At 47.0% G+C, this 27,660-nt stretch overlaps 1 protein-coding gene across 6 annotated transcripts in view; it reads left to right on the top strand.

Moving 5' to 3' along the window:
* Positions 1-27,021, top strand: part of LOC309709811 (carbohydrate sulfotransferase 8-like) — a 55,389-nt gene extending 28,368 nt beyond the window's left edge. For 3 of the 6 annotated variants that reach the window (XM_082538674.1, XM_082538673.1, XM_082538672.1), the window contains exons 3-4: positions 23,254-23,294; positions 25,232-27,021. In XM_082538674.1, the coding sequence (XP_082394800.1) occupies positions 23,254-23,294; positions 25,232-26,257 (1,067 nt within the window). In that variant the 3' untranslated portion in view covers positions 26,258-27,021. Of the gene's footprint in view, positions 1-6,926; positions 10,866-12,154; positions 14,599-23,253; positions 23,295-25,231 lie in introns of those variants that run through there. The other 3 variants (XM_082538676.1, XM_082538677.1, XM_082538675.1) reach the window with 3 other exon arrangements.
* Positions 27,022-27,660: the final 639 nt, after the last annotated feature.

The following is a 27,660-nucleotide window of genomic DNA, read 5'->3' as shown; positions in this document are numbered from 1 at the left end:
TTTTTTCTTTAGGTGAGTTCGTCCAATCATCTGTGAGAGCTTCCTGCTCGTCCTCATGCCGTCTGAATGTTTGTGACGAAAACGCTGTGCTGTGATTGGCTGCTCCTCAGGAATAAGAGTCAGAGACCGCCGCTCAGCACCACGGCGACATTAGTGTGCGAGCGCTGTTATCGGAGGCTGTTTTCGAAGCCCTGTGGAAGACGTCCTGCAGGTGTTCTTCACCTGAGAGCGGCTCAGCTCGAGGTCATCTCGGAGCCCTCCTGCAGCCAATAGGGCTTTGGAGCGTGATGTCACGGGGGGTGGGCGTGGAAAGGATTTTGGCCCGATCCGCCATTTTGGGGGTCTAGCGCAAGTGAAAAGGGAGCGAAATCACACACAACAGCCATGGTTCGTATTTGCTGTGTGCTCGGCTGCAATGTACGATCACACGACCGGCAAGAGAATAAGCTTGAAAATGGTTTGTCTTTTCATTCTTTCCCAACCTGGAAGCAACATGAGGCAGCTCGTGTATCGATGTTACCAAACGAAGGCGTCTAGCCTGGATAGCAGCTGTGAGACGAGCTGACGTGCAGTTCTCTTCCATCTCCAAATATCTGTTGGTGCTCCAGACATTTTCATTCCGGTAAGTTCTAAATATGTTCATATCTTTATAGCCTATTAGTTTTGTTTTCGATGCGCTCTGAGCTCATAGCAAATTAGAACAAACATCCTACTGAGTGATTTTGCAGAACTACCTTCTATCTATAGAGATGCTAATTATTTGGCATTATTGCAGCAAACCAGCCGATGAAATGGATGAAACATCGTGACTGGGTTCCAGCGCTACACAAGGGACCTGCTTCAAACAAACCACCATGCCAATCAGATTACTTCTTCCATGTGAGGGTGAAGAGGGGACCCTCCTGGATAAGATGGTGAAGGTTTGCTGCGTTTGGTGAACAGTGTGATAATAAAACCAGGGAAAATGAAACCTGCTCCTGTTAAATATTCTTAAGTCTTGTGCTGTTAAAATCGCTGTATTTTTTCAAAAGATACAGTAAATAATGTTAGTAGTGGGTGATATCATGTAAACACTCATGATTTTGTGTAAACATTTTGTCATTTGTAAACTATAAATGACATCATCATTGTAACTGATGTGATGTTCTATAAGGTGGTTTTAATAAAAAAAAAAAGAGCAAAAATTAGTTTGTTTCTTTATTCAACTTTTGAACAGTGGGACTCAGTCAGTACATATTCAGTAAATGCAAATTATTTACACGGCAGTGCACTACAGGCATAAATCTAGACCCCTAGATAAAACATGATGGGTCATTCCCACAACCCACAGCTTTACTGTGTTCCAGCAAAGTATCCAATAGCAGTGACGACTCCTCCACAGTAGCAGGTGGGGTTTTTCTTTTTTGAGGACGGCTCCTTTTACCTGTCACTACAGATGGTCTGTTTATGTTTATCTTATGTCTATCTTATGGCCAACCTCTGACTGTATCTTGGTCACATTGCCCAGCAAAACCCAGTATGCAGGTTCATCTGTAACAGTCCTTGTGCCACAGATCAACACTGTTGCTTCTACTTTAAACAGAAGAGCAGTGACGTGGCTGCAGGTCTCGGTGACTCCGGCCTTACAGGTGCAGTGGGCGGCTTCAACCTTCCCTGTGATGCTCACAGTGACTCATGGCTGCAATGCTGGTTCATTCAGTCTTAGAGTGCAGCACCTGAAACACACACAGACAAAGTTCATTTAAAGACAAGAACTATGAGCCAAGGCCGACATAAATGTGTTTTATCTACTTTATCATAAATGTAACAAAGTGTTTAGAAAGTTAGCACATACATGTAATTATGCATTTCTTTATGTGTCCATCTATAGAACGCTGCATGTTATAGTGTAAATCTGCCTGCAGAAAATGAACCTAAAGGATGTAATGCAAGGATGTCATCACTTTAGAGATGGAGAAAGCATAAAGTGACAATTATGAATCCCTTAATATGATAAGGAGATTCTGCAGGTCATTGATCGATGTATAAAATTAAAATAAAATGTATTTTTAGTGACACAGGATACAAACATGGAAGGAAGATGTTTAATTAGGATTATTTATAATAAATATGAATAAATTAGTGCAATTTCTTTAACCATAAAGAATAACTAAATCCTTCAGGACAGTGTCACATCAATGCACTGAACTCACTGTTATCCACCTAACAGCCTCCACATGTTCTCACTGTAATTTCCCCTCATGAATGAATTTATGCTGCAGTAATCTGAATGTTTGCAGGGAAATCAAACGCATTTCACAGTACTCGAGCTGACTTACCTTTGTTTGAATGACGACTTGTACGCGCTGACTCCACAGATAAGGTATGAAATATGTCAGGCTACGTCAGTAGCGGTTGGTCTTCAGGGTTTTTACTCCACGGCCGTATTTCATACGGGTTCACATTTCCAATGCACGCTATTTTCTGCAAGTACCGCCGCTTCGCCTCTGGATGAAATCGGTCTCTATACAGTTCATTCTCTTTTGAGCTGCTTTTAAGCATCTTTCTTGTAGTCGTCGTTCCAACACAGTGTGTTTGGTTTGATTCGTAGACCCCGAAAATGGCACTGCGCTCCCATAATGCATTGCGGCGTGACGTCAACTCCAAAGCCCTATCAGCAGCTCGTCTTCCTGTAATGCAGCGGTTCCCAACCTTTTTTTGCTGGGCCCCCCTTGTTTTACAAGAAAAATGTTCACGCCCCCCCTTGCGCGCAGGCACGCACACGTCCTCCACCCACACACGCCCATATTTTGCTCCATTGCGGTTTATTTTACACCTCAAACATTTAGTAAACAGTTAAGCAAATACAAGTAAACTGCAGGTAGTAATAAATAAACCACTAACTCTTTTACGCTGCGTACACGGGTGATTTTGAACACGCAGCTGTTTCGTCCACGTAAACGGCGTTTCGAATCACCGAAAACAGACTTTTAAAACTCCTTTTTTTGTGTTTCCGTGTGGACGAGGAATGCAGAGTTGGTCACGCAGCGTCAAAGCTATGTGTCTTTTTCACGCCACGCTGTGGCCACGTTATTGTTTACAGGAGATGAATTGCAGAATGATAGAGACGAAATACTGTTAATCTGACTGTCTGCAGGTTTACACGCAGTTACTGTCCCTCCATTACAAAGGCAGAGGCTCACGGTGTGATTATTTTACATGTAGTTGTTTTTTCCTGTGTAATAATGTTCAACATTGCTGTCAATACATTTTTCAAAAATGCCTCTCTGTGGTTAAAAGTATAAACAACTGTGGGATCCTGTTTTTCCGTGATTTAAACAGCCCAGCGCTGCTCCCGACGCAGGGAAGACCTGCAGGGAGACCTGCCTCAGCACCTGTGCAGGTGAAGCCAAAGGGCAGATTTGCTTCACCATATTTTCTTTGGCTTAGAATGAAGTTGGTTTGGAAACATATTCAGCGATGCTTCATCTCCTGCTTTGCGTTTGTGTGGGCGCCGTGCTAGCAGTGTCCAAGCGGTTTGTTTTTTCCCCCCTTTTCATTCCGCGCCCCCCCTGCAATGGCTCTGCGCCCCCCACAGTTTGGGGAGGTCTGCTGTAATGGATCCTTTTGGTTATAGATGGCGCCGGTGTACGTGGCTGCTCGTCTGTCGCTGTTTGTTTTAATGTTAGTCCCGTCATGTGTCACTCAGGAAACCCGGTAAAGGCTAGGGCTGCCACGATTTGTCGACTAGTCACGATTACGTCGACTATCAAAATCGTCGACGACTGATTTAATAGTCGACGCGTCGTTTGAAGCTTTGTAAGATCCCAAAAGACGCAGGAATAAGTAGCAGGATTTAAGAGTGTAATAACGGACTGAAACAGAAGATGGCAGCACTGCATGTACAAGGATGTCAGCTACCGTTAAACCCCGAAGAAGAAGAAGAAGAAGAAGAAGAAGCTGTGTCCCAGAATTCATAGCGCGGCCCAGCGCAGTTTCCAACAATGGCGGCAGCTAGTTAGTTTTAATGTTACTCTTATTATTCTTTCTGGGTCACAAAATAAACGTTTAACATATTTTCAGGCGAGAATGTAGCTGTGTAAACCTCAAATATCTGCTCAGTTTATCAGGACACCACATATTTTCAAAAGCGCTCCGACGTTTTCGGAGACGTCTGTTACCCACTAGCTCGTTAGCTAGCCGGAGCTAGGCTAACTAGCGCCGTGAGAACACCGGACTCCCCGCAAATCGTTTTCAAACCCACCGCTGTCTTTCACTACTCAGGTTAAACATGATATATGAGTCACTTAGATAACTTAAAATGTTGTTGTTTGGCTTTTTTTAGTATTTTATTTGTTCCTGAGTAAATCGGTTTGGCTGAGATTAAAGTTATAGTTTTTACACAGCTGAATAAACGTCAAGCAGACAGCTGATTATCAGAAGTGTGAGATGCTGGAGAATATACTCCGGTGTCCTGTTATTAGTGATGGGCAGATGAAGCCCCATGAAGCACTGAAGCTTTTCATCCAATTGGTTCACCCCAGCACAAAGCTTCATGAAGCTTCATTTGCTCTAGCAGGACACCTACTGGACGTAAAAATAATAGCTGGCATGAATTTGAAGAGTGTGGCATTTTGCACACAGCCTGTAAATGTCAACAACAAAAGGAGTGTGTAAAACATCTATATTGTAGTGATGCAGTATACTGTGTATATTTATAGTGGCAGTATGGGAAATGATTATTTGGAAATGCTTAAAATGGAAATGATCATTTACTGTGAGGTGAGGTGTGGTTGGGGTGTGGACAGTGGTTGTGCTTTTGTAACGTTGAGGTATGGACAGCTACACACTGAGGCTTTGAGCCTCAGTCCTGCCTGTTCACATTTTATTCTGTAAAAACTAAATTTTCACTGCTTTTATGACCTTTTTAGTGGGGAGAACATAGCTAGGATTTAATGATTTAACAAATCTTTTGAATCCTTTGTCCTCCACAATGCTAAATGGCTGGGAGTCCTCAATCACCATGGTAACCAGGTCTTCATCTATTTGAGATTGTTCTCCTGAGGAAAGACAATAAAGATAAAGCACAAATATAAATATCACACACGTAACTTATAACAGTTGTATAATATTGTTATATCATTTAGTAACATTACTGCATGCTATATTATCATTGCATTTGATGGCTCACCTGGTCTTGCTCCACAATCGCTGTTCCCCTTATTCTCATGCAAAGCTCTGTAGTGCCTAAGCATGGATGAGGTGTTGCTGTTATATCCCAGCTCCCTGGCACATAGCAAACACTTCACCTTGTACAAAAGTCAAGACAGCTCAACATGAATTGTATTGCACCATCAGTATCATGAAAATACATCTTCTGTAGAAATTTACATACCTTGTTGGGAGGAATAAGATCAAAATGTTCCCACACAGGGGAGGACATCCTCCTCTTCTTAGCTGGCTCCATTCTCTCCTGACTTTCTCTCCTCACTCTCATAAACCTCCAAACGGTCTCCAAACTCTCACTAACCGCAACTCTCCATCAAACACCCACATTTTTGAATGAAGTCTGAGGGTTTATATCGCTGTCATATCTCGCGGCAAAGTTCGAACCACTTCATGAACCAGTCACGTGGTACAGCCGGGCAGCGAGGCTTCGGACGTCATCATTTTCAGCTCCTCCCATAAATGAAGCAAGCCTCGATACGCGCTTCGCGGAAACGCCCCCTCCATTACTCGACACACGCTCCGAAGCCTCGATACAGAACGTCCCATCACTACCTGTTATATTTTAGACAGCAAGGAGTTTATTAAACTTCACCGAAACAATCTGCAAATTTCATTAAAATTTAATAAACTATCATCTTGTCTTTATTTTTAGTTAGCACCTTAAACACTTAAAGCTGTAAGCTAATGATAGTTATATAAGAGCAGATGCTGCTGGTGCAATAAGCTGTAGTTTTACGTCTAATGGATGATGATCTGATTAGTCGACTAATCGCAAAAATAATCGGTGACTAGTCGACTATCAAAATAATCGTTTGTGGCAGCCCTAGTAAAGGCGTGGAGGTAGCACGGAAGATCCCCGTTGTCGGCTTGGATGATGCTCCGCTCCTTCGTGACCCCGTCCTCCTCGGCTCCTTTTCTTTGTGGCGTGAACGCAAACCTGCCGTCAGTGACGGCTTATTTCATGCCTGGTGTGACAGAGGGAGGAGCAGGAAACCACAAAACACTTTAACCTCCTAGGACCTGCGTCTACATATGTGGACATTTTGGGTTATTTAGACCAAAATACTCAAATTTGCTCTACATGGGCCTGATGTCCACTTACGAGGACGTTATGCTGCTGCTGTTCTATCAACATTTTAAATGAATATCCTCACATCTGGATATTATTTTCATCAGAAACAAAAATCAGGTAAAAAACAATCTGGTAATTCTTTGTTTTCACATTGATCAGGTCCCAATCAGCCCAAATATCAGAGAGAAATTAAAAACGCTGCTGTGGAAGAGTTCAGGTCTCAGGAGGTTAAACATTTGTCATAAGAGCAGTCAATAAAACGATGTGTTCATTCTGAGCTTCATGAGCTAAACGTTTAACAGAGAAGCAGCGGCGAACGCGTCGTTCCCTCCTGGTTTGTTTCAGTCCCGCCTCCTTTCTGTCTGACGGCGGTCAGCACCTGTGTGACCTCCGCCCGTCCTCTGGCACCTCGTTGATAATCAGGAGGCAGCGTTTCATTTTATCCCTGCCAACATCTTAATCTGCATAAGGTCGCGTTGCCGGGCACGCGTCCCCCTGACTGTGAAATATTAATGAAGCGTTGGCGTGCAGCGCCTTGTGTGCTGATGTCGTGTTAATGAGATACGAGGAAGAAGGCTGAGCGGCCGCAGACGACCTCCATCATCTGATGGAGGATGCTGATGGTTAAAGCCCACAGACGCTGCAGGAAAGCAAGGAGACCCCGCCCACGCTGAGCACTCGTATCTGAGGACGTTGCCTGAGAGTCTCTGACCTGCACGGAGTCTGCTCGCATCACGGCGTCGGACGAACATCAGCCGTGAAACCGTCACTTACATCACAGCCCCTCCCCACCCTGAGGGTCACATCCAGCCTCAGCAGGTTGGCGTGATTAATTATTCAGTATACAACAAAAAGATACACCATCAAAATGAAAAAGAGTAAAAAACTCGACTGAACCAGCTTAAAAATCAGAAACAATAAAAAAGTCCAAACTGTGGTTTGCACGCGTCCAGATACGATGGAAAGTCTCTGAAGCAGTGAAACAGTGACAGTGATGGAAACGGACAAATAAAGTGGGCCGTAAGGAGCCGGCTTGCTATTCTTTATTCAGAGCTTCCTCCTCATGGATACACGTCAATAAAAAATGCATTAGCTTTATTGCAGAGCAGGAAGCATCTGCTGCAGGCTGAAGAAGAGCGGGCACTATCGTGATGGAGGAGGCAGAGCAGCTCTCTGAAGATCGGCGTTCATCTCCTGCTTTCTGACATCGTCTCACAGCCACAGGCCCACTGGAGCAGCTTTTTCCCCACTCTTATTATTCTTTGTCTCCTTCATGTTTGAGGCACAGGTTTGGAACCACAGTTCCCATGATGCTTTGTCATAAATAAACAGGAAGTACGTTCTAAGAGTCCTGAATGGAAATCAAAACTCTGGCCCTCAGACGGCTCTCGGTGAGTCAGTCGTAGTAAAGATGGAGGTCAGCGTGCTTCTTTTCTCTGAGATTACTGCTGTCTGCTCCACGCTGTTGTGGGAGGAGCCAGAGGCAACAATGACGCATTTACAGCGTCCAAAGGAAGATGTTAGCAGAGAACAAGTGAGATAGGCAGGGAGAATAAGAAAGACAGGAGTACTGGGAGGCTGCAGTGTTGGTCGCAGTGACCATTACGTTTACAGTTCAGTTTGATGTGTATGGCTCCAAATCAAAACAACAATAAGTGAATTCTAAAAATAGACATCAAAGTGAAAGTAATGATGTTCTGACGTGAAGCTTCGTCTGTTCGTCTGGAAGCAGGATTAACTCTGCTCGACTCGGATCTCATCTTGTCCACGTCCCGCTAACAGAAAAGTTGTCCTCGCAGACAAATACAAACATATTTATAGAATAAGCTTCATTAAACTTTAAGATTCATTTAACATTATTTCAACCCTCTAATAACGATCAGTGTGGGAAACATTTTCTTCAGAATTGCAGTTTTATGTGAGGTTAAGGTTTCACTAAAGGAATCATTGTAAAAGATTCAACGGTCAGCTAAAAATATTTAGATGATAACAACAGAAGTGAAGGAAGGAGAAAGGTGAAGACATCAGACTGACAGAGCCGTCTCACTGATGCGTCACACTCCCACGCCCGGAGGATTTCTATCCAGCAGCTTTGACAGACGGGAGTCTTTTAATGTGGCGGGGAGAGAAAACAGGCTGGAGCATCCTCTCAGATACGGCACCTACGTCACCTTCATCATCCCAGCACTGCTTCCGTTTCCATTTCAGAGACTTATTTTTTCACACTGGTCATATTTCATGGCTGTGGTGTAAACACGAACGTCTCCGAGTATGAAAGGTTCACTCAGAGTTCAGCAGGTGGGAGGAAGCACCGTCCTCCTCGTCTTCAGTCTGGAGCTCCTCCCAGTAAACCTGCAGACAGATGCTAACCCGATGCTAACAGCATCGGGTTAGCATCGGCACAGTTTGGCACAGACGTGCTCAGACGTCATGATGAATGAGGCGGGTGCTGTGATGGATGCTGTGATGGAGGAGCAGCGATGGTGCATCATCGGCTTCGTCACCTGTGTGATGCATCGCCGCTCACGGACAGTGGGACACAGAGCGTGTCAGCTGTTCTGTGCAAACAGCCAGACCTCCACCCGTGTCCCCTTTGCGCCACCATCCAGTAGTTTAGTACAGTTTGTTTCATTTTCACCAAAAAAATCTGTTTTTCTGTGAACTGACAGCGCGAGGGCTTCGCTTCAGATTTGTGGGGTCAGAGGTGAGGTCACTTCCTCCCACAGGTGAAGTGTGAGGAGGTTAAAACTGTTTCTGGCCTTCATGAAACACAACAGAGACCACGTCACCATAGACGGCATCTCTTTGAAAGGTTCGATGGCCTTCAGTCCAAACCGGTGGCACGTGGCGTTTGTTGCAGTGCAACAACAGGTGTGCCTCCGTTTGCCTTTCAGGGTTAACGTGAACCACGTGAGCGCTGCAGGCCTGAGCTGATCGCCTTCTCGAGGCCAGGTAAGCAGCCTGTAGGACCCTGTTACATACAGGTGTGGATGTGACAGGTAGGACTGAACCATCGTTCGTGGTCTGGAGCTTCCTCTGTGAGACCAAACCGAGTCGAGGATCAGGCTTACCCTCCACAGAAGCTCCACGTCAGTGTGGGTGCAGCGTCTTCCTGTACCGGCATCAGCGTCGGGGAAACCGACAGACCCGCACCCTCAACCCGGCTGCGGTGACAGGAAAATGAGGACTACGGCAGGGCAAGTATAACGGCGCCGTTAGGAGGAGCACGGTTTCTCGGGTCGTTCTAAAGATGCTTCTTCATCACTATCAGCTCTTTAACCTCGCTTAGAGCAGGTGGGTCCACAGCATCTGTTACCATGGCGACGTGTCCCTCCTTATAAACGCTGAGAGCAGAGTGAAACCACAGACTCTGCTTCAGTGATGATGTCATCAGTGCAGACAGAGAGGTTTGGTTCTGATTGGTGTGTTTGGGGTGGGCGGTACCTCGCTGCTGCTCACCTGTAGGCCTGAAGCTTCTCGTCGCCCCGCCTCCACGCAGCTTTGAGATGAGCTCATCGGCTTATTTCTCCTCGTGTGATCCGACGCAGCACTTTATCTCCTGCTGCTCGCCCACCGCACTAAAAACTTTCCCACTGCTTTAATGTGTCTTTCTCAACTCTGAGACGCCGAGGCCGCCGCCCAATTTATCACCTGTCAGGAGGCAAAGACGCGATCTGAGAGGCGTGTTTCAGTGAGTGTGACCTCGTGTTTTAACCAGCTGTTTGTTCCCCTCCATCGCCCCTGCAGGTGTGTACCCATCCCTGCAGTATAAGAGTGCACAGGCTCAGGATGATAACACAGCAGTGACGCCGATCGATCGCTCTGTTGTTTTTAAACAATAACAATCATAAATACAACATAACATAAAATTCTGAGCGTTTCATCAGCGTCTAAAGAAGCTGAGGCTGTTTTCCTTCGTGCTCTGACGCTGAATTTTCAATTCTAATTGTCTTTTTAATGTTTCGCTCAGCAGGGACTTATTACCAACCAGGCAGCAGCACTTTGACTCCTCTTAGTTCACAGATTTGTAGATTAGAGGTGAAGAACTCAGAGGTGCAGCCGACCCGCTGTGACCGCTTCACACGTTCAAGTTTTCATTCTTTGCTGTGACTGAGGGGGAATTTTTAACGTGATGGTCCAGTTTATTTTTGTTTATTTTCATTCTGCAGAAACAGGAGCAGATTACGGGAACATCAAACCCGGAGAACAAACTGACTCTGCTGCAGCCTTTGCTCATGTTCATATCTCAGGGACTAACCGTGCTCTTATACTGAAGGCAGTTTCACTGCCCCGCCCACTTCACATCACTATGGGCTGCCTGCCATGGTTAATGAAGTACGTTGGCCCTGAGAGGCCAAACGGACTGCAACTTGCAAAGAAAACACCACTAATAAGAAAAACGCTGCAAAAGCACACAAAAAGACAATGGAAATAGGAAAAACAGATTTCCAAAACACAAGGTGTCTGGGGAGACAATAACCCGACGGACCAGTTGCAGGAACCAAAACATGCTAAGAATTGTGCTGGGAGACACTTAAAAGAAGTGGAGGATCTATCGGTTTTGTGAGGAAAGAAAAGATGAGAGGTAAGCGTGTTAGCCTGACTATTAGCCTACAGTTCCGTCTTGAGTATGATATCGATCATGATAAAACACGACTACCATGTTTTGGGTTCCTGCAACTGGTCCGTCAGGTCATTGTCTGCCCAGAAACACTTGTTTTTTCCTATTTCTGTTGTCGTTTTTCTTATTTCCGTTGTATTTTGTGTTCTTTTGCACCATTTTTCTTATTGCTGGTGTTTTCTTAAGTTGCAGTCCGTTTGGCCTCTCAGGGCCACCGTAGGGAAGTCACTGCTTCACTGGTAGCAGCTTATTAACACAAGCAATCAGAACTAAACCTGTTAATCCGGTACAAAGACGACGTGTTGGGAACGTTTCTGTGACCCGGGGACGGACGGACGCGCTGCAACGTTACAGCAGTTCATTCACTCGTGGTGTTGGCAGTGGGCGGAGGTGGTGATAGAGCGAGGAATCTGAAGCTATCCTCATTCCTGTCGGGCTTGCACTGAAGGAAGCGCTCCGCTGGCGACATGCTGGGTTTTGGGTTGGCGGCGGAAACCCTCCCAGATAATCTCAGAGGCGGCTCAGTGACAGCAGGGTTCTCCTCGCCGTGCTGTCCGTCTTTTATTGATGAGCAGGAAATGAATATTTGAAGGCAGAGCCTCGGTATGAGCGTGACTCTGGGGTAACTGAACTCCTCACGCTCAATTATTCAGGAGCTCACAGCGACACCGAGCGCGGCGCCAAGAACAGACGACACTGGCTCAGCTACGCCTTCCAGAGAGCAGCAGAGTCCAGTACTAAGGCTTTACTGGAAACCAGTGAGTGCAGGCAACAGCTCACGTCATCTCAGTTTGAGTTTTGGCGCTCCTCGCTGCAGGAATCGTGTCACAGCGAGGAGGCTGGGCAGTGTTCAATGATTAGCGTGACTACGTTGCGTTACCGCCACAAGCAGGAGGAGGAGCCTCTCACCAGCTTCCACTAAACATCAGGAAGATCGCGTTAACCACGAGATGCTGTACCAATGACATCATCGGTCACACATGCTGTTTGACAGCCGGACACAAACCAGACCGCACCCAGCTCAGGGGTGTTCTCGTCATTTTTTACTGCTTTTACACAAGAAGTGAAGACGGAGGCGTCTTTGTTGACCCCGCCTTCAAACATCGCGGCATTCCTCAGTGGATCAGAACAAACCTAAACCTCACGCTCGCCCGACGTTGCTCTGGAGGGAGGAACTGAGCGATGCTGACGTGCTCGCCGCAGCAATGCTGCTGCTTTGCTCAGTGAGGCTGACTCGTCAGCTGTGACGACCTTTACTGTGTTTTATTTTCTGAGGAATAAAAGTATGAATGTAATTGGTGAGATGCAATGATGTCATCGTGCAGTGCTTCTATTGAGATCTCTGATGAGGAGCGAGGAGGTCAGCTTGGCAGTCTTCTATCTCGCCTCAGAGGCCCCACCCACACGGGACCTCCGCCTGAGCTCAGAACACTTCTCCATGCTGTGATCTCAGTCAGGCGGCTTCTGTGTGAGCACCTCTTTCACGGAAGTGCTCGTTGGCAAGATAGTGTAGCTCGGTGTGGCGTAGGACGCGGATCTTAACGAGCTCTGGCAGGCGTCCTCAGGATTAATGTTCAGGAGAAGGATTAAGGCTATAAAGATGGGCGGGCTTTGCCAGGTGATGATGGTAAGCCCCTCAGTGGCGCCGTGCTCTCTACGTTGAGCTTGCAGAGGTTTGAAGGCTGAGCGTGGATGATGAGACACCGTGCAGCAGAGTCACATGATGCCATCAAATCTGCTGCTGAGTCTCAGTCACCTTCAGGGAGCGTTTGGAGGCGGGGTTTCAGAGAAATAGAGCTTGTCACTTGTTAATGTTTGCCTGACAGCTAACACACGCTTCATGTTCCTGCACCATGTACGTGTCCAGAGTCCCGCCTCCTTTATTTATCGAAGTAAACATAAACGCAGATCCAGATTTCTTTGGCGTGAGCTCCGCCTCAGCAGCACTCTACCGATCGTAAGTGTCTTCCTGACGGACGCCATCATCAGAACAGGCAGGTGTGCTCTGTTAGCTGTGGCTAACCAGGTGTGATGGGGTTATGGCGTTATGTCCATCATCGTGATGACAGTATCACTGAACGTGGGTGGGGCTTAAGAGAACACCGGGATGTGTCTCAGAGGAGCAGCCCGTACCTGCACGGCTGGGACAGGTAACACGCAGGCATGCTCAGTGCGCCACCCTGCAGCTGAACTCTGCAGAGCTTCACTTTTCCTGATTATTGATCAGCACCTGCTGGAGGACTAACATGTGACCTGCCCGCCTCCCAGGGCTCTTACACTGAGGTTTACAGGGACGCCGGCAGGCAGAGTGGGCGGCGGCCAAAATACCTGAAACGCCCAGCTTTGCTCTAAATCGGAGATGGTGGTTTTGGTTTGATCGCCATCTGTGGTCAGTGTGGACGATCAGGCTGCACACCTAGACTTGTAGTCAAGACCTGAGATCTGAGACAGCGAGACCAAGACCACGTAAAAGTGGTCTTGAGACATCGTACTCTAGCGTCACCGTCCCAACAGTCTGTGGCTCAGGACGAACAGCTTCTAATCAAGTCCTGGCTCCTCCCACCTGCTCATCAAGCTGTGTGTGTGATTGGGTGAAGGCCTAGAGTACAAAGTACTTCAAGTCCTCGCAGTAGAAACATGACCGCCACATCATTCTGACAGGTCTGATTAGCTGGAGGCAGAGCAAATCTGCAAACCAGGCTCCTCACCTGTTTGGTGAGGCTCCTGTCAGATGTGTCAGCAGTCCGGAGGCTCTAAGAAGATGATGATGATGGTGGGGAGCGCTCCTCTCTGGACTCGTCGCTTCGTGGCACCTCAGCTGAGTGACGAAGACTCTGCTGGCAGTGTGATGAAGAAGTGGGCTGTAAGCTTTTTGCCCTGAGACCGCCCCCTTCTCCTCCTCGTGATGAAGCAGCAGTCTTCGTGCTCTGAGCAGCGTCTGTGATTCGTGACTCGGGAAACAGACTGAAGCACCAGCTCCCAACCCCCATCTCTACCTCCACCCTCACCTCCACCAGCAGCACCGTCTGCAGTGTAAAGATAGCTCCAACCCCCAAGAGCTGGGTAGTCAGAGGACTGACGGATGCACTGGGTGGAGGCGATTCCACACAAACACACGTCTGCTGATTAGAAATCACACGGAGACCCATCAGTTACACGTGAAGTGTGACAAAAACATGGCTGCTGTTAGTGGGCGGGGTCTATCAGGGAGCAGGTGGACACGCTGAACCCGATGACTGCCAAAAGCACCAACATCAGAGCTGGGACACGGTGCAATGGCGAGCCGGCGGCGGCGGCAGTGCGATGATTTGGGCGATGTCTGTGATGATGACCGTGACACGTACCATCGACCTCAGTGTTGATGCAGCGCATTGTCCTTTCAATGTGTGACTGACGCACGTGCGCACACACACAGTCACTGAGCATGCTCAATGAAACAGATGGGATTCTGTGTTTGAATGTGAACCTGCTGAAAGTGCAGCAAAGTTTGTAATAAACAGCTGTGTGTGTGTGTGTGTCTGTGTGTGTGTGTGTGTGTGCATGTGTGTGTGTGTGTGTGTGTGTGTCTGTGTGTGTGTGTGTGTGTGCATGTCTGTGTCTGTGTGTGTGTGTGTTAAAGCTGTCACGTCTCTTTGTCAGAGTGAACGTTTTACACTGAGCCGGGATGAAGACAGCTGCATCATAAATCCTCAGAGTGGTACCTGCAGCACTCTCTCTCACACACACACACACACACACACACACACACAGACACACAGACACACACACAGACACACACAGACACACACAGACAGACACACACACACACACACACAGACACACACAGACAGACACACACACAGACACACACACACACAGACACACACAGACACACACACACAGACACACACAGACAGACACACACAGACACACAGACACACACACACACAGACACACACACAGACACACACACAGACACACACACACAGACACACAGACACACACACACAGACACACACACACAGACACACACACACAGACACACAGACACACACACACAGACACACACACACAGACACACACAGACACACACACACAGACAGACACACACAGACACACAGACACACACACACAGACACACACAGACACACACACACACACACACACACACACACACACAGACACACACAGACAGACACACACACAGACACACACAGACAGACAGACACACAGACACACACACAGACACACACAGACAGACAGACAGACACACAGACACACACACAGACACACACACACAGACACACACAGACAGACACACACACACACACACACAGACAGACACACACAGAACGTGGTTTTTATTAAGGAGTCAGAGTTTAATATTTGATCTGCTCTCGTGTGAAACAGCAGAAACACGGCGACACAACAAACGAGGCAACGGCTCAGCCAGAAAACAAAGGTTCATCTTGACTCTGACGATGTACGCCGCTCTGTGAACGATGGAGGGTGGAGGTCTCCATCTGTCAGCAGGCGAACCGGCCGGGCTCCGTTCAATTCAATTCAATTCAATTCAATTTTATTTATATAGCGCCAAATCACAACAAAAGTCGCCTCAAGGCGCTTCATAGATACAGAGAAAAACCCAACAATCATATGACCCCCTATGAGCAAGCACTTTGGCGACAGTGGGAAGGAAAAACTCCCTTTTAACAGGAAGAAACCTCCGGCAGAACCAGGCTCAGGGAGGGGCGGCCATCTGCTGCGACCGGTTGGGGTGAGAGAAGGAAGACAGGATAAAGACATGCTGTGGAAGAGAGACAGAGGTTAATAACAGATATGATTCAATGCAGAGAGGTCTATTAATACATAGTGAGTGAGAAAGGTGACTGGAAAGGAAAAACTCAATGCATCATGGGAATCCCCCGGCAGCCTACATCTATTGCAGCATAACAAAGGGAGGATTCAGGGTCACCTGGTCCAGCCCTAACTATATGCTTTAGAAAAAAGGAAAGTTTTAAGCCTAATCTTAAAAGTAGAGATAGTGTCTGTCTCCCGAATCCAAACTGGAAGCTGGTTCCACAGAAGAGGGGCCTGAAAACTGAAGGCTCTCCCTCCCATTCTACTTTTAAATACTCTAGGAACAACAAGTAGGCCTGCAGAGCGAGAGCGGAGCGCTCTAATAGGGTGATATGGTACTACAAGGTCATTAAGATAAGATGGGGCCTGATTATTTAAGACCTTGTATGTGAGGAGCAGGATTTTGAATTCAATTCTGGATTTAACAGGAAGCCAATGAAGGGAAGCCAAAACAGGAGAAATATGCTCTCTCTTTCTAGTCCCTGTCAGGACTCTTGCTGCAGCATTTTGGATTAGCTGAAGGCTTTTCAGTGAGTTTTTTGGACATCCTGATAATAATGAATTACAGTAGTCCAGCCTGGAAGTAATAAATGCATGAACTAGTTTTTCAGCGTCACTCTGAGACAGGATATTTCTAATTTTAGAGATGTTGCGCAAATGGAAGAAAGCAGTCTTACATATTTGTTTAATATGTGCGTTGAAGGACATGTCCTGGTCAAAAATGACTCCAAGGTTCCTCACCGCGTTACTGGAGGCCAAGGTAATGCCATCCAGAGTAAGAATCTGATTAGATACCATATTTCTAAGATTTTCAGGGCCGAGTACAATAACCTCAGTTTTATCTGAATTAAGAAGCAGAAAGTTAGCGGCCATCCAGGTCTTTATGTCTTTAAGACATTCCTGCAGTTTAACTAATTGGTGTGTGTTATCTGGCTTCATGGACAGATAGAGCTGGGTGTCATCTGCATAGCAGTGAAAATGTATGCTATGTCTTCTAATGATACTGCCTAAGGGAAGCATGTATAATGTAAACAGAATTGGTCCTAGCACTGAACCCTGTGGAACTCCATAATTAACCTCAGTGTGTGAAGAGGACTCTCCATTTACATGCACGAATTGGAGTCTATTAGATAGATATGATACAAACCACTGCAGCGCAGTACTTGTAATACCTACAGCATGTTCTAATCGCTCTAATAGGATATTATGATCAACAGTATCGAACGCTGCACTGAGGTCTAGCAGGACAAGCACAGAGATGAGTCCACTGTCAGAGGCCATAAGAAGATCATTTGTAACCTTCACTAAAGCTGTTTCTGTGCTGTGCTGAGCTCTGAAACCTGACTGAAACTCTTCAAATAAACCATTCCTCTGCAGATGATCTGTTAGCTGTTTGACAACTACTCTTTCAAGGATTTTTGATATGAAAGGAAGGTTGGAGATTGGCCTATAATTAGCTAAGACTGCTGGGTCTAGAGATGGCTTTTTGAGTAAAGGTTTAACTACAGCCAGCTTGAAGGCCTGTGGTACATAGCCGATTATTAGAGATAGGTTGATCATATTTAAGATCGAAGAATTAATTAATGGCAGGACTTCTTTGAGCAGTTTTGTAGGAATGGGGTCTAAAAGACACGTTGATGGTTTGGAGGAAGTAATTATTGAAGTTAACTCAGAAAGATCAATTGGAGAAAAAGAGTCTAACTTAATATCAATGGTACTAAGAGTAGCTGTAGATAATATTACATCTGTGGGATGATTATTGGTAATTTTTTCTCTAATGATAAAAATTTTATTTGTGAAGAAGTTCATGAAGTCATTACTAGTTAACGTTAAAGGGATGGTTGGCTCAAAAGAGCTCTGACTTTTTGTCAGCCTGGCTACAGTGCTGAAGAGAAACCTAGGGTTGTTCTTATTTTCTTCAATCAGTGATGAATAGTAAGATGTTCTGGCTTTGCGGAGGGCTTTCTTATAAAGCAGCAAACTATTTCTCCAGGCTAAATGATGATCCTCTAGATTTGTGACACGCCATTTCCTCTCCAGATTACGAGTCATCTGCTTTAGGGTACGTGTTTCAGAATTATACCACGGAGTCAGGTACTTCTGATTAGAGACCTTAGTTTTCACAGGAGCTACAGTATCCAGAGTCGTACGTAGTGAGGAGGTGAAATTATTAACAAGATAATCGACCTCTGTTGGGGTAGCGTTCAGATAGCTGCTTTGCTCTGTGTTGGTACAGGGCATTGGAGATGATAACAGTGGGTGGATTATATTCTTAAACTTAGTTACAGTGCTTTCAGAAAGACATCTACTTTGATAAAGTCTACTCTTCACCGCTGTGTAATCAATTATTGTAAAAGTAAATGTTATCAGGAAATGATCAGACAGGAGAGGGTTTTCAGGAAACACTGTTAAATGTTCAGGTTCGATGCCATATGTTAAAACAAGATCTAGAGTGTGATTAAAGTGGTGGGTGGGTTCTTTTACATTTTGAGAGAAACCAATTGAGTCTAATAACAGATTAAATGCCATGTTGAGGCTGTCATTTTTAGCATCTACATGGATGTTAAAATCACCCACAATAATTATTTTATCTGAGCTCAGAACTAAATTAGATATAAAGTCTGAGAAATCAGACAGAAACTCTGTGTAAGGCCCAGGTGGACGATAGATGATAACAAGTAAGACTGGTTTCTGAGTTTCACAGCTGGGGTGGACAATGTTAAGCATCAGGCTTTCAAATGAATTAAAAGTCTGTCTTGGTCCGTTAGCTCAGGAGGAGCAGAGTGGCTGCAGAACTGAGCCGGCTCTTTATCCGAGTACCCCGGAGTACGGGGCGTTGGCCCGGTGTGACGAGTCGTTCGGTCCCTGTAAACCGCAGCCGATGACAACCAGCACCTCCAAATTGGAGGCCATGGTCCTCAATCAGAAATGGGTGAAGGGCGCACTCCAGGTGTGGGACCAGCTGCTGCCCCAGATGGAGGAGTTTAAGTATGTCAGGGTTTTGTTCACGAGTGAGGGGAGGCGAGGGTGTCAGGTGGACTGGGGTCAGCTTCAGCCCTGACTCGGGGTTCCACCTCAAAGCTGGAGGAGGGGGCAGGGGAGAGGGAGGTCCGGGGTCTCTGTTCGGACTGTTGCCTCCATCATTTGGGCGGAGATAAGTGGCATGGTTAACTGTCTAGCGTCCAGCAGGGGGCGACTGCTCGGGTTGTGGATGAAGTCTGATTGGGTGGATGTGAGGAAACGAGCCTCCTGATGAGTTTCTTGCTCAGATGCTGTTTCAGGTGAGACCGAACAAAGCTTATTGTGGAGGTGACGTTCTGCTCAGAGGAGCAGGGTTAGGGCGGGGCTACACCGAGCGTCTTCGGTCACACCCGTCACGTCTGGTTTGAGAACACAAAGCTGAAGAAAACGCCGGCTGGAGGCTTCGTTTCTGTGACGCGCTCTCCTGAAGCTTCAGTAAAGCTTTTCTCAAAGAAGCAGACTTGAGAGGGAAAATGGCCTAAATGACAGAGAAGAACGAAAAACATCAGTTCAGGTGTTCAGGCTCCACACAGCCCTGACCTTTAACCTCTCTCAACACTGGTCAGTCACACCAAGACAATAAAACACGGCATAGCTTCAGCGTCTCAAACGCGAAGCCCTAAATCTGCATTGTTTCTAATGGCCAGCAGGGGGCGATCCAATACCTCATCTGAGCTCAAAAAGATTCTTTCTGTTAAACTGGTGTCATCATGTGTTGCCACCAGAGGGCGCTCTCTACAGCTCAAGCATCCAGCTGAGCTCAGCGAGCTGATAGGTGTGTGTGTGTGTGTGTGTGTGTGTGTGTGTGTGTGTGTGTGTGTGTGTGTGTGTGTGTGTGCGTGCTGACACAAAAGCCTGGATTAGTCACATGTTTTCTGTGTGTGGGACAGTGAGATGCGCTCTGGGTAATAAATAACCAGGAGCTGCAGCGGGATGCCACCGCCGCTAACCTTCAGTGTCAGGAAACTGCTGAGAGGCCACCTGGGCCTGCCAGCTGCATGCGTGTGTGTTTGTGTGTTAGTAATGTTGCGTGGACACAAACCAATAAAACAACAGCAAGTTGGAGTGAGGTCAGCCAGTTCAGGTTTAAAGTTTGATCAGACGTTCAGCTCTGTGAGGACGTAGAGTCCTGAGGTTCAGTCAGGTCGTCACATGACTGTTAGAGGGCTCTGATTGGGTTTCAGGGTCACACAAATGTTTGACATGGTGATACACACATGCATATGTGTGTGAAGATGAGGAGTGTGTGTGTGTGCCTGCTATGAATACACACCAACAGGCCACAGGAAGGATGCCCTCCTGTGTTCAAAGGTCACACGTTGTGTTTTTGTGTTCCAGTGATCTCACCGCGTTTCCAGCATGTAACCTCACACACATGCAGAAACTACACGAAGCAGTGGCTGTTGTGGGCGGGGCCAGTTGTTATTCGTGTGAAATGATGTGACTCGGTGGTCGTGTGGGGAGCGAGCGTCTTGGAGAGCTGCGCTGAATAAACTCGATTAGACCGATGATTTAAACTGAGAGCGCCGGCTGTTACCAGCAGCACAGTAGCTGGTCAGCAGCTCATCCATCCACAGCATGACGAAGGTCACCGCAAACGAGTCACATCATCTTCATCATCTTCACAGCTCTCGCAGCACAAAGGCAGCATCAGCTCGCAGCGAAGTGTGAGGAATGAGCCCGAGGAGCTGCTGCACCCGAACTGGACACACACACACACACACACACACACACACACACTAGAACACACACACTAGAACACACACACACACACTAGAACACACACACACACACTAGAACACACACACTAGAACACACACACACACACTAGAACACACACACACACACACACACACACACACACACACTAGAACACACACACACACACTAGAACACACACACACACTAGAACACACACACACACACACACACTAGAACACACACACTAGAACACACACACACACACTAGAACACACACACACACACACACACACACACACTAGAACACACACACACACACACACACACACTAGAACACACACACACACACACTAGAACACACACACACACTAGAACACACTAGAACACACACACACACACACACACACACACACACACTAGAACACACACACACACACACACACACACACACTAGAACACACACACACACACACACACACACACACACTAGAACACACACTAGAACACACACACACACACACTAGAACACACACACTAGAACACACACACACACACACACACACACACTAGAACACACACACACACTAGAACACACACACACACTAGAACACACACACACACACACACACACACACTAGAACACACACACACACACACACACACTAGAACACACACACTAGAACACACACACACACACACACACTAGAACACACACACACACACACACACACACACTGGAATACACACACACACACTAGAACACACACACACACTAGAATACACACACACACACTAGAACACACACACACTAGAACACACACACACACTAGAACAGACACACACACACACACACACACTAGAACACACACACACACTAGAACACACACACACACTAGAACACACACACACACACACTAGAACACACACACACACACTAGAACACACACACACACACTAGAACACACACACTAGAACACACACACACACACACTAGAACACACACACTAGAACACACACACACACACACACACACTAGAACACACACACACACACACACACTAGAACACACACACACACACTAGAACACACACACACACACTAGAACACACACACTAGAACACACACACACACACACTAGAACACACACACACTAGAACACACACACACACACTAGAACACACACACACACTAGAACACACACACTAGAACACACACACACACACACTAGAACACACACACACACACACTAGAACACACACACTAGAACACACACACACACACACACACACTAGAACACACACACACACTAGAACACACACACACACTAGAACACACACACACACACACACACACACACTAGAACACACACACACACACACACACACTAGAACACACACACTAGAACACACACACACACACTAGAACACACACACACACACACACACACACACACTAGAACACACACACACACACACACACACACTAGAACACACACACACACACACTAGAACACACACACACACTAGAACACACTAGAACACACACACACACACACACACACACACACACACTAGAACACACACACACACACACACACACACACACTAGAACACACACACACACACACACACACACACACACACTAGAACACACACACTAGAACACACACACACACACACTAGAACACACACACTAGAACACACACACACACACACACACACACACACACTAGAACACACACACTAGAACACACACACACACACACACACTAGAACACACACACACACACACACACACACACTGGAATACACACACACACACTAGAACACACACACACACTAGAATACACACACACACACTAGAACACACACACACTAGAACACACACACACACTAGAACAGACACACACACACACACACACACTAGAACACACACACACACTAGAACACACACACACACTAGAACACACACACACACACACTAGAACACACACACACACACTAGAACACACACACACACACTAGAACACACACACTAGAACACACACACACACACACTAGAACACACACACTAGAACACACACACACACACACACACACTAGAACACACACACACACACACACTAGAACACACACACACACACTAGAACACACACACACACACTAGAACACACACACTAGAACACACACACACACACACTAGAACACACACACACTAGAACACACACACACACACTAGAACACACACACACACTAGAACACACACACTAGAACACACACACACACACACTAGAACACACACACACACACACTAGAACACACACACTAGAACACACACACACACACACACACTAGAACACACACACACACACACACACTAGAACACACACACACACACTAGAACACACACACACACTAGAACACACACACTAGAACACACACACACACACACTAGAACACACACACACACACACTAGAACACACACACACTAGAACACACACTCTCTCTCCCTCTCTCTCTCTCTCACTCACCCTCTCTCTCTCTCTCTCCCTCTCTCTCTCACTCACCCTCTCACTCTCTCTCTCACCCTCTCACTCTCTCTCTCTCCCTCTCTCTCTCATTCACCCTCTCACTCTCTCTCCCTCACCCTCTCACTCACACACTCACTCTCTCTCACACTCACGTGTGTTGCAGTTTGTTTTCAGCTTCATTAAATCATCCTACCCAACATAAAGTGAACGTGTCCACATACTTCTGCTCCTGACCGTGCTCTCTCCCCCCTCCTTCTCAGGTGTGCAGGTGCTGGTGGCTCCCAGGCGGCCTTCACAGAAGGTAACAGCAGCACGGCGACACCTGCTGGACTCACACAGCATCACATTTTCCAAACAGAGTAAACACATGGAGCAGAACAAAGATTAGAGCGCCATCCAGTGTCCACAGCCAGCACGACAGCTCCTGTGGTTAGACATTCATATATTTTAGTGCAACAGAAAGTTCCTGATCGGTTCTTGTGAGTCTCAGATCATCGAGGACCTTCTGCTCCACCGTTTCTAATTTACATAAAAGTTTCGGGGTCCAAAGTTTGAAGGTTTATAATGGTTGTTGTCAAGTTTTAGCTTCATGTATCAGAAACATGTGTTTTTGAAACATGGCCACGGTCTTTCACTAAAACTCGGGTAATATTTAAACATGAATATCAGACTAAAGCTGTGCCCTCGAGCTGAATCAGGGTCTGTAGACACATGCATGAAACATGAGTGTTGCCTGATTAAAATATGCAGCAAAAGCAGGTCTACATCGTCCCATATTTGAGCTGCACTAATAAAAACCTTCACACTGAAGTTTGTAGTTGGATGTAGGTGGATTTCATAACAATGTAAAATAATATTTTTAACATGAAGAAACGTCAGAAGATTCTGATCTGAGTTCAGCTCTGTAGGTTTCAGACCGGGATGTATTTAAAAATTTAATTTAAATGTAATATGTTCACATTTAGTCCTGCAGTGTCTGACAACACCCAGAATCTCAGAAAGATGATTCTGTTCAAATGCGAGGTTTTCAGAAACATTTCATCATCATCATCCTCATCCTCAGTGTTTGGACACACACACACACACACACACACACACACACACACACACACACACACGTTTAGGTTGGACACCTGCAGCTGAGACTGCAGACGTCCTGACTTGCATGATTGATCAGGACACTCACAGCATCAGATGGAATTCAGATTTTCAGGTTCAGAGAGTAGAACCCTGCAGAGTAGAAATATGCACAGTAGAACCCTGTAGAGCAGAAACATGCACAGTAGAAACATGCACAGTAGAACCCTGTAGAGTAGAAATATGCACAGTAGAACCCTGTAGAGCAGAAACATGCACAGTAGAAACATGCACAGTAGAACCCTGTAGAGTAGAACACTGTAGAGTAGAAACATGCACAGTATAACACTGTAGAGTAGAAACATGCACAGTAGAACCCTGTAGAGTAGAACCTTGCAGAGTAGAAACATGCACAGTAGAACCCTGTAGAGTAGAACCTTGCAAAGTAGAACCTTGCAGAGTAGAAACATGCAGAGTAGAACCTGTAGAGTCGAAAAATGCAGAGTAGAACCCTGCAGAGTAGAAACATGCACAGTAGAACCCTGCAGAGTCGAAACATGCACAGTAGAACCCTGCCAAGTAGAACCCTGCAGAGTAGAAAAGTGCAGATTAGAAACATGCAAAGTAGAACCCTGTAGAGTAGAACCTTGCAGAGTAGAAACATGCACAGTAGAACCCTGTAGAGTAGAACCCTGCAGAGTAGAACCTTGCACAGTAGAACCTGCAGAATAGAAAAATGCAGATTAGAACCCTGCAGAGTAGAACCCTGCAGAGTAGAACCCTGCAGAGTAGAAACATGCACAGTAGAACCCTGCAGATTAGAAACGTGCAGAGTAGAACCTGCAGCGTAGAACCCTGCAGAGTAGAACCCTGCAGAGTAGAAACATGCAGAGTAGAACCTGCAGAGTAGAACCTTGCAGAGTAGAACCATGCACAGTAGAACCCTGCAGAGTAGCACCTGCAGAGTAGAAACCTGATTAATGGATCAGAACGTTTTATGTGAATCGGAGCCGCTTGGTCAAAAACAAAGCGGCTGATCATGGACTCTTTACATGCAGGAAATGGCGAGCGTGGAGGTTAAACATACAGACAACGCCCTGCGTGATGGGAAACGCCCACTGATGACATGCCCTCTGTTTCCTGTATGTGTGTGTGTTAAAGGAAGCCGACGATGCGGCAGGACGTCGTCCTGTCTCTCCGCCCGCTCTCCGTCCCCAGCCACTGTCCTCCTCGCTATTCTCTGACTCACCGCTCGGCTCAAAGCAGCCGCTCACTAAACGCCGCAGGAAGTTGCTGCTGAAGAGCAGCGTGGCGGCGTCCAGCTCCCCCACGGGCCAAGTAGAGGTGGCGCTGCAGCTGCCGAGGATGCAGGAGTCACGGCACCGCCTGCTAACAGATATCTGTGCCCAATACCAGCCGGGAGTGGATAGGCGGCCGCCGTCGCAGCGGCAGGTGTCGCGGGTGTACGTGGAGGAGCGGTCCCGGCTGCTGTACTGCGAGGTGCCCAAAGCTGGCTGCTCCAACTGGAAGCGGGTGCTGATGGTGCTGAGCGGCAGCGCCGCGTCCACACGGGACATTCCCCACGACGCGGCGCATTACGAAAACCGCCTCCCGCGGCTCAGCGGCTACAGTCGTGCTGGCGTTACCGAGCGGCTTCGCTCCTACACCAAAGCGCTGTTCGTCCGGGAGCCTTTTGAGCGCCTCGTGTCAGCGTTTCGGGACAAGTTTGAGAGCCCCAACTCATACTACCACCCCGTGTTTGGACGGGCCATCATCTCCAGGTACCGAGCCAACGCCACACATGCTGCACTGCGCTCTGGCGCCGGTGTGACCTTCAGGGAGTTTGTGCAGTACCTGCTGGATGTGCGGCGGCCCGTGGGGATGGACATCCACTGGGAGCCGGTGAGCCAGCTGTGCAGCCCATGCTTCCTGCAGTTCACCTTCATCGGGAAGTTCGAGAGCCTGGAGCGTGACGCCAACTTCCTGCTCCGAAGCATCGGGGCGCCGGCTAACCTCACGTTCCCGGACTTCAAGGACAGGAACCCACTGGCGGAGAGGACATCCTCCAGCATCACGCAGAAGTACTTCTCACAGCTCAACGCCACCGAGCGGCAGAAGGTCTTCGACTTCTACTACATGGACTACCTGATGTTCGGGTACCCCAAGCCCTTCAGCGACCTGCACTGAGCCACTGCCGCGCTCAGCATGTTTGGCTCTGTTAACGTGTCAGAGGGGTGGGACAAGCTGAGGCTGCGTACCTGTGCAGGTGTGAGAGCTCCAGACTCAGAGACTGATTTTTGTGTTTGTGTGTTTTTAACGACTTCTGTGAAGTTTGTTGAGCCGCGTCCTGCAGAGAGAAGCTGTCAGATAACGGCGGGAATCACATGGATGCTTCCGGGCTCAGACGCCGTGATGTCACACATTGACAACTTTGAGTCAATTGCTTGCGACGTTGAGGCATCAGCCAATCAGATCGCATTTAGCCAAATCTGCTCCAAACGCAGCTGTTGGCGAAAGAAGCTGAGGTGGTCTGCACAATTGCGGAGGAGGATGAGGAGATGAGCCGATGTGACCTCTGACCTCGGCGTTGTGGCAAAGACACGGTCGAGATGCTGTTTAATAATTTTTTTTAATCAGTGAATCAGGCACAAAAATATAAAAATGTTTTTCACAAAAATGTCATTTTATTATTTAACCCGACATTATGACAGCGAACAGGAAGTATGATGCTGCGGACTGACCGAGCTCTGGATTATTTTAATAAAGACCTTAAATCTGCTCGGGTGGAGGAGTGGCTCAGTTGATCATTTATGTACAGTCTGTTTAAAGCAGGAACAGGAAGTGAGGTAGGAGGTGATGCTGCAAATGTGTTTGTGGTGATTTTCAGACGACCTCGAAGCCTTAACACTGCCTTCTCACCTGTGACCACAATAAACGAGACACTCTTTGAACACCTGGAGACTCGCCTCTTATTCTGATACTCACAGGCTGACCTTTGACCTTTGTGCTCAGGTCTGGGTGTAAATAAAGTTTAGCTCCCCTAACATCACCTGCAGACCGTCAGATTTGTTATTATTCACCTGTATTTATTCATCACTGACGCTCTCCCTGTGGACCCAGTTGGACCCTCTAGTGGCCAGTCCAGGCCTGGGAGCCTCATGTTTGATAGCAGAGGCCTAAGCTGGGTTTAGATTAACCTGGGTAACTTCAGGCTTAACCTGGTTTCTATACAGATTAATCACCATGGTAACTTAAGATCAAGATTAAAGATAAATAGGTATGACATCACCGCCTACTGACCAATCAGATCTCCAGAAAATACCATTTTTGGACGATCCCTCGGACCTCTGAGCTGGAACAGCAGGTCTGTTTTATCACCGTGCAATGTCTCATGTTTCTCCGCTGATCAGTGATTTTTAAAAAGCCGTTACCTTAGAAACAAACAGCAGCATCTCATCACTGAGCGCGCTCGGAGATGAGATAATGAAATTAAAATTTTTACTTTGGCGCTGTTGAGCACCAGAGTTGTGATCTGTGGCGACGAGCTGGGCCCACGTTCTCCGACCCAAACAGGAAAACTGAGTTCACAC

The sequence above is a fragment of the Aulonocara stuartgranti genome (genome assembly GCF_965226115.1).
Source record: "Aulonocara stuartgranti genome assembly, chromosome: 7".
Lineage (NCBI taxonomy): Eukaryota > Metazoa > Chordata > Actinopteri > Cichliformes > Cichlidae > Aulonocara > Aulonocara stuartgranti.
Note: the sequence above shows the minus strand (reverse complement) of the source record. Positions and strands in the feature narration are given on the sequence as shown.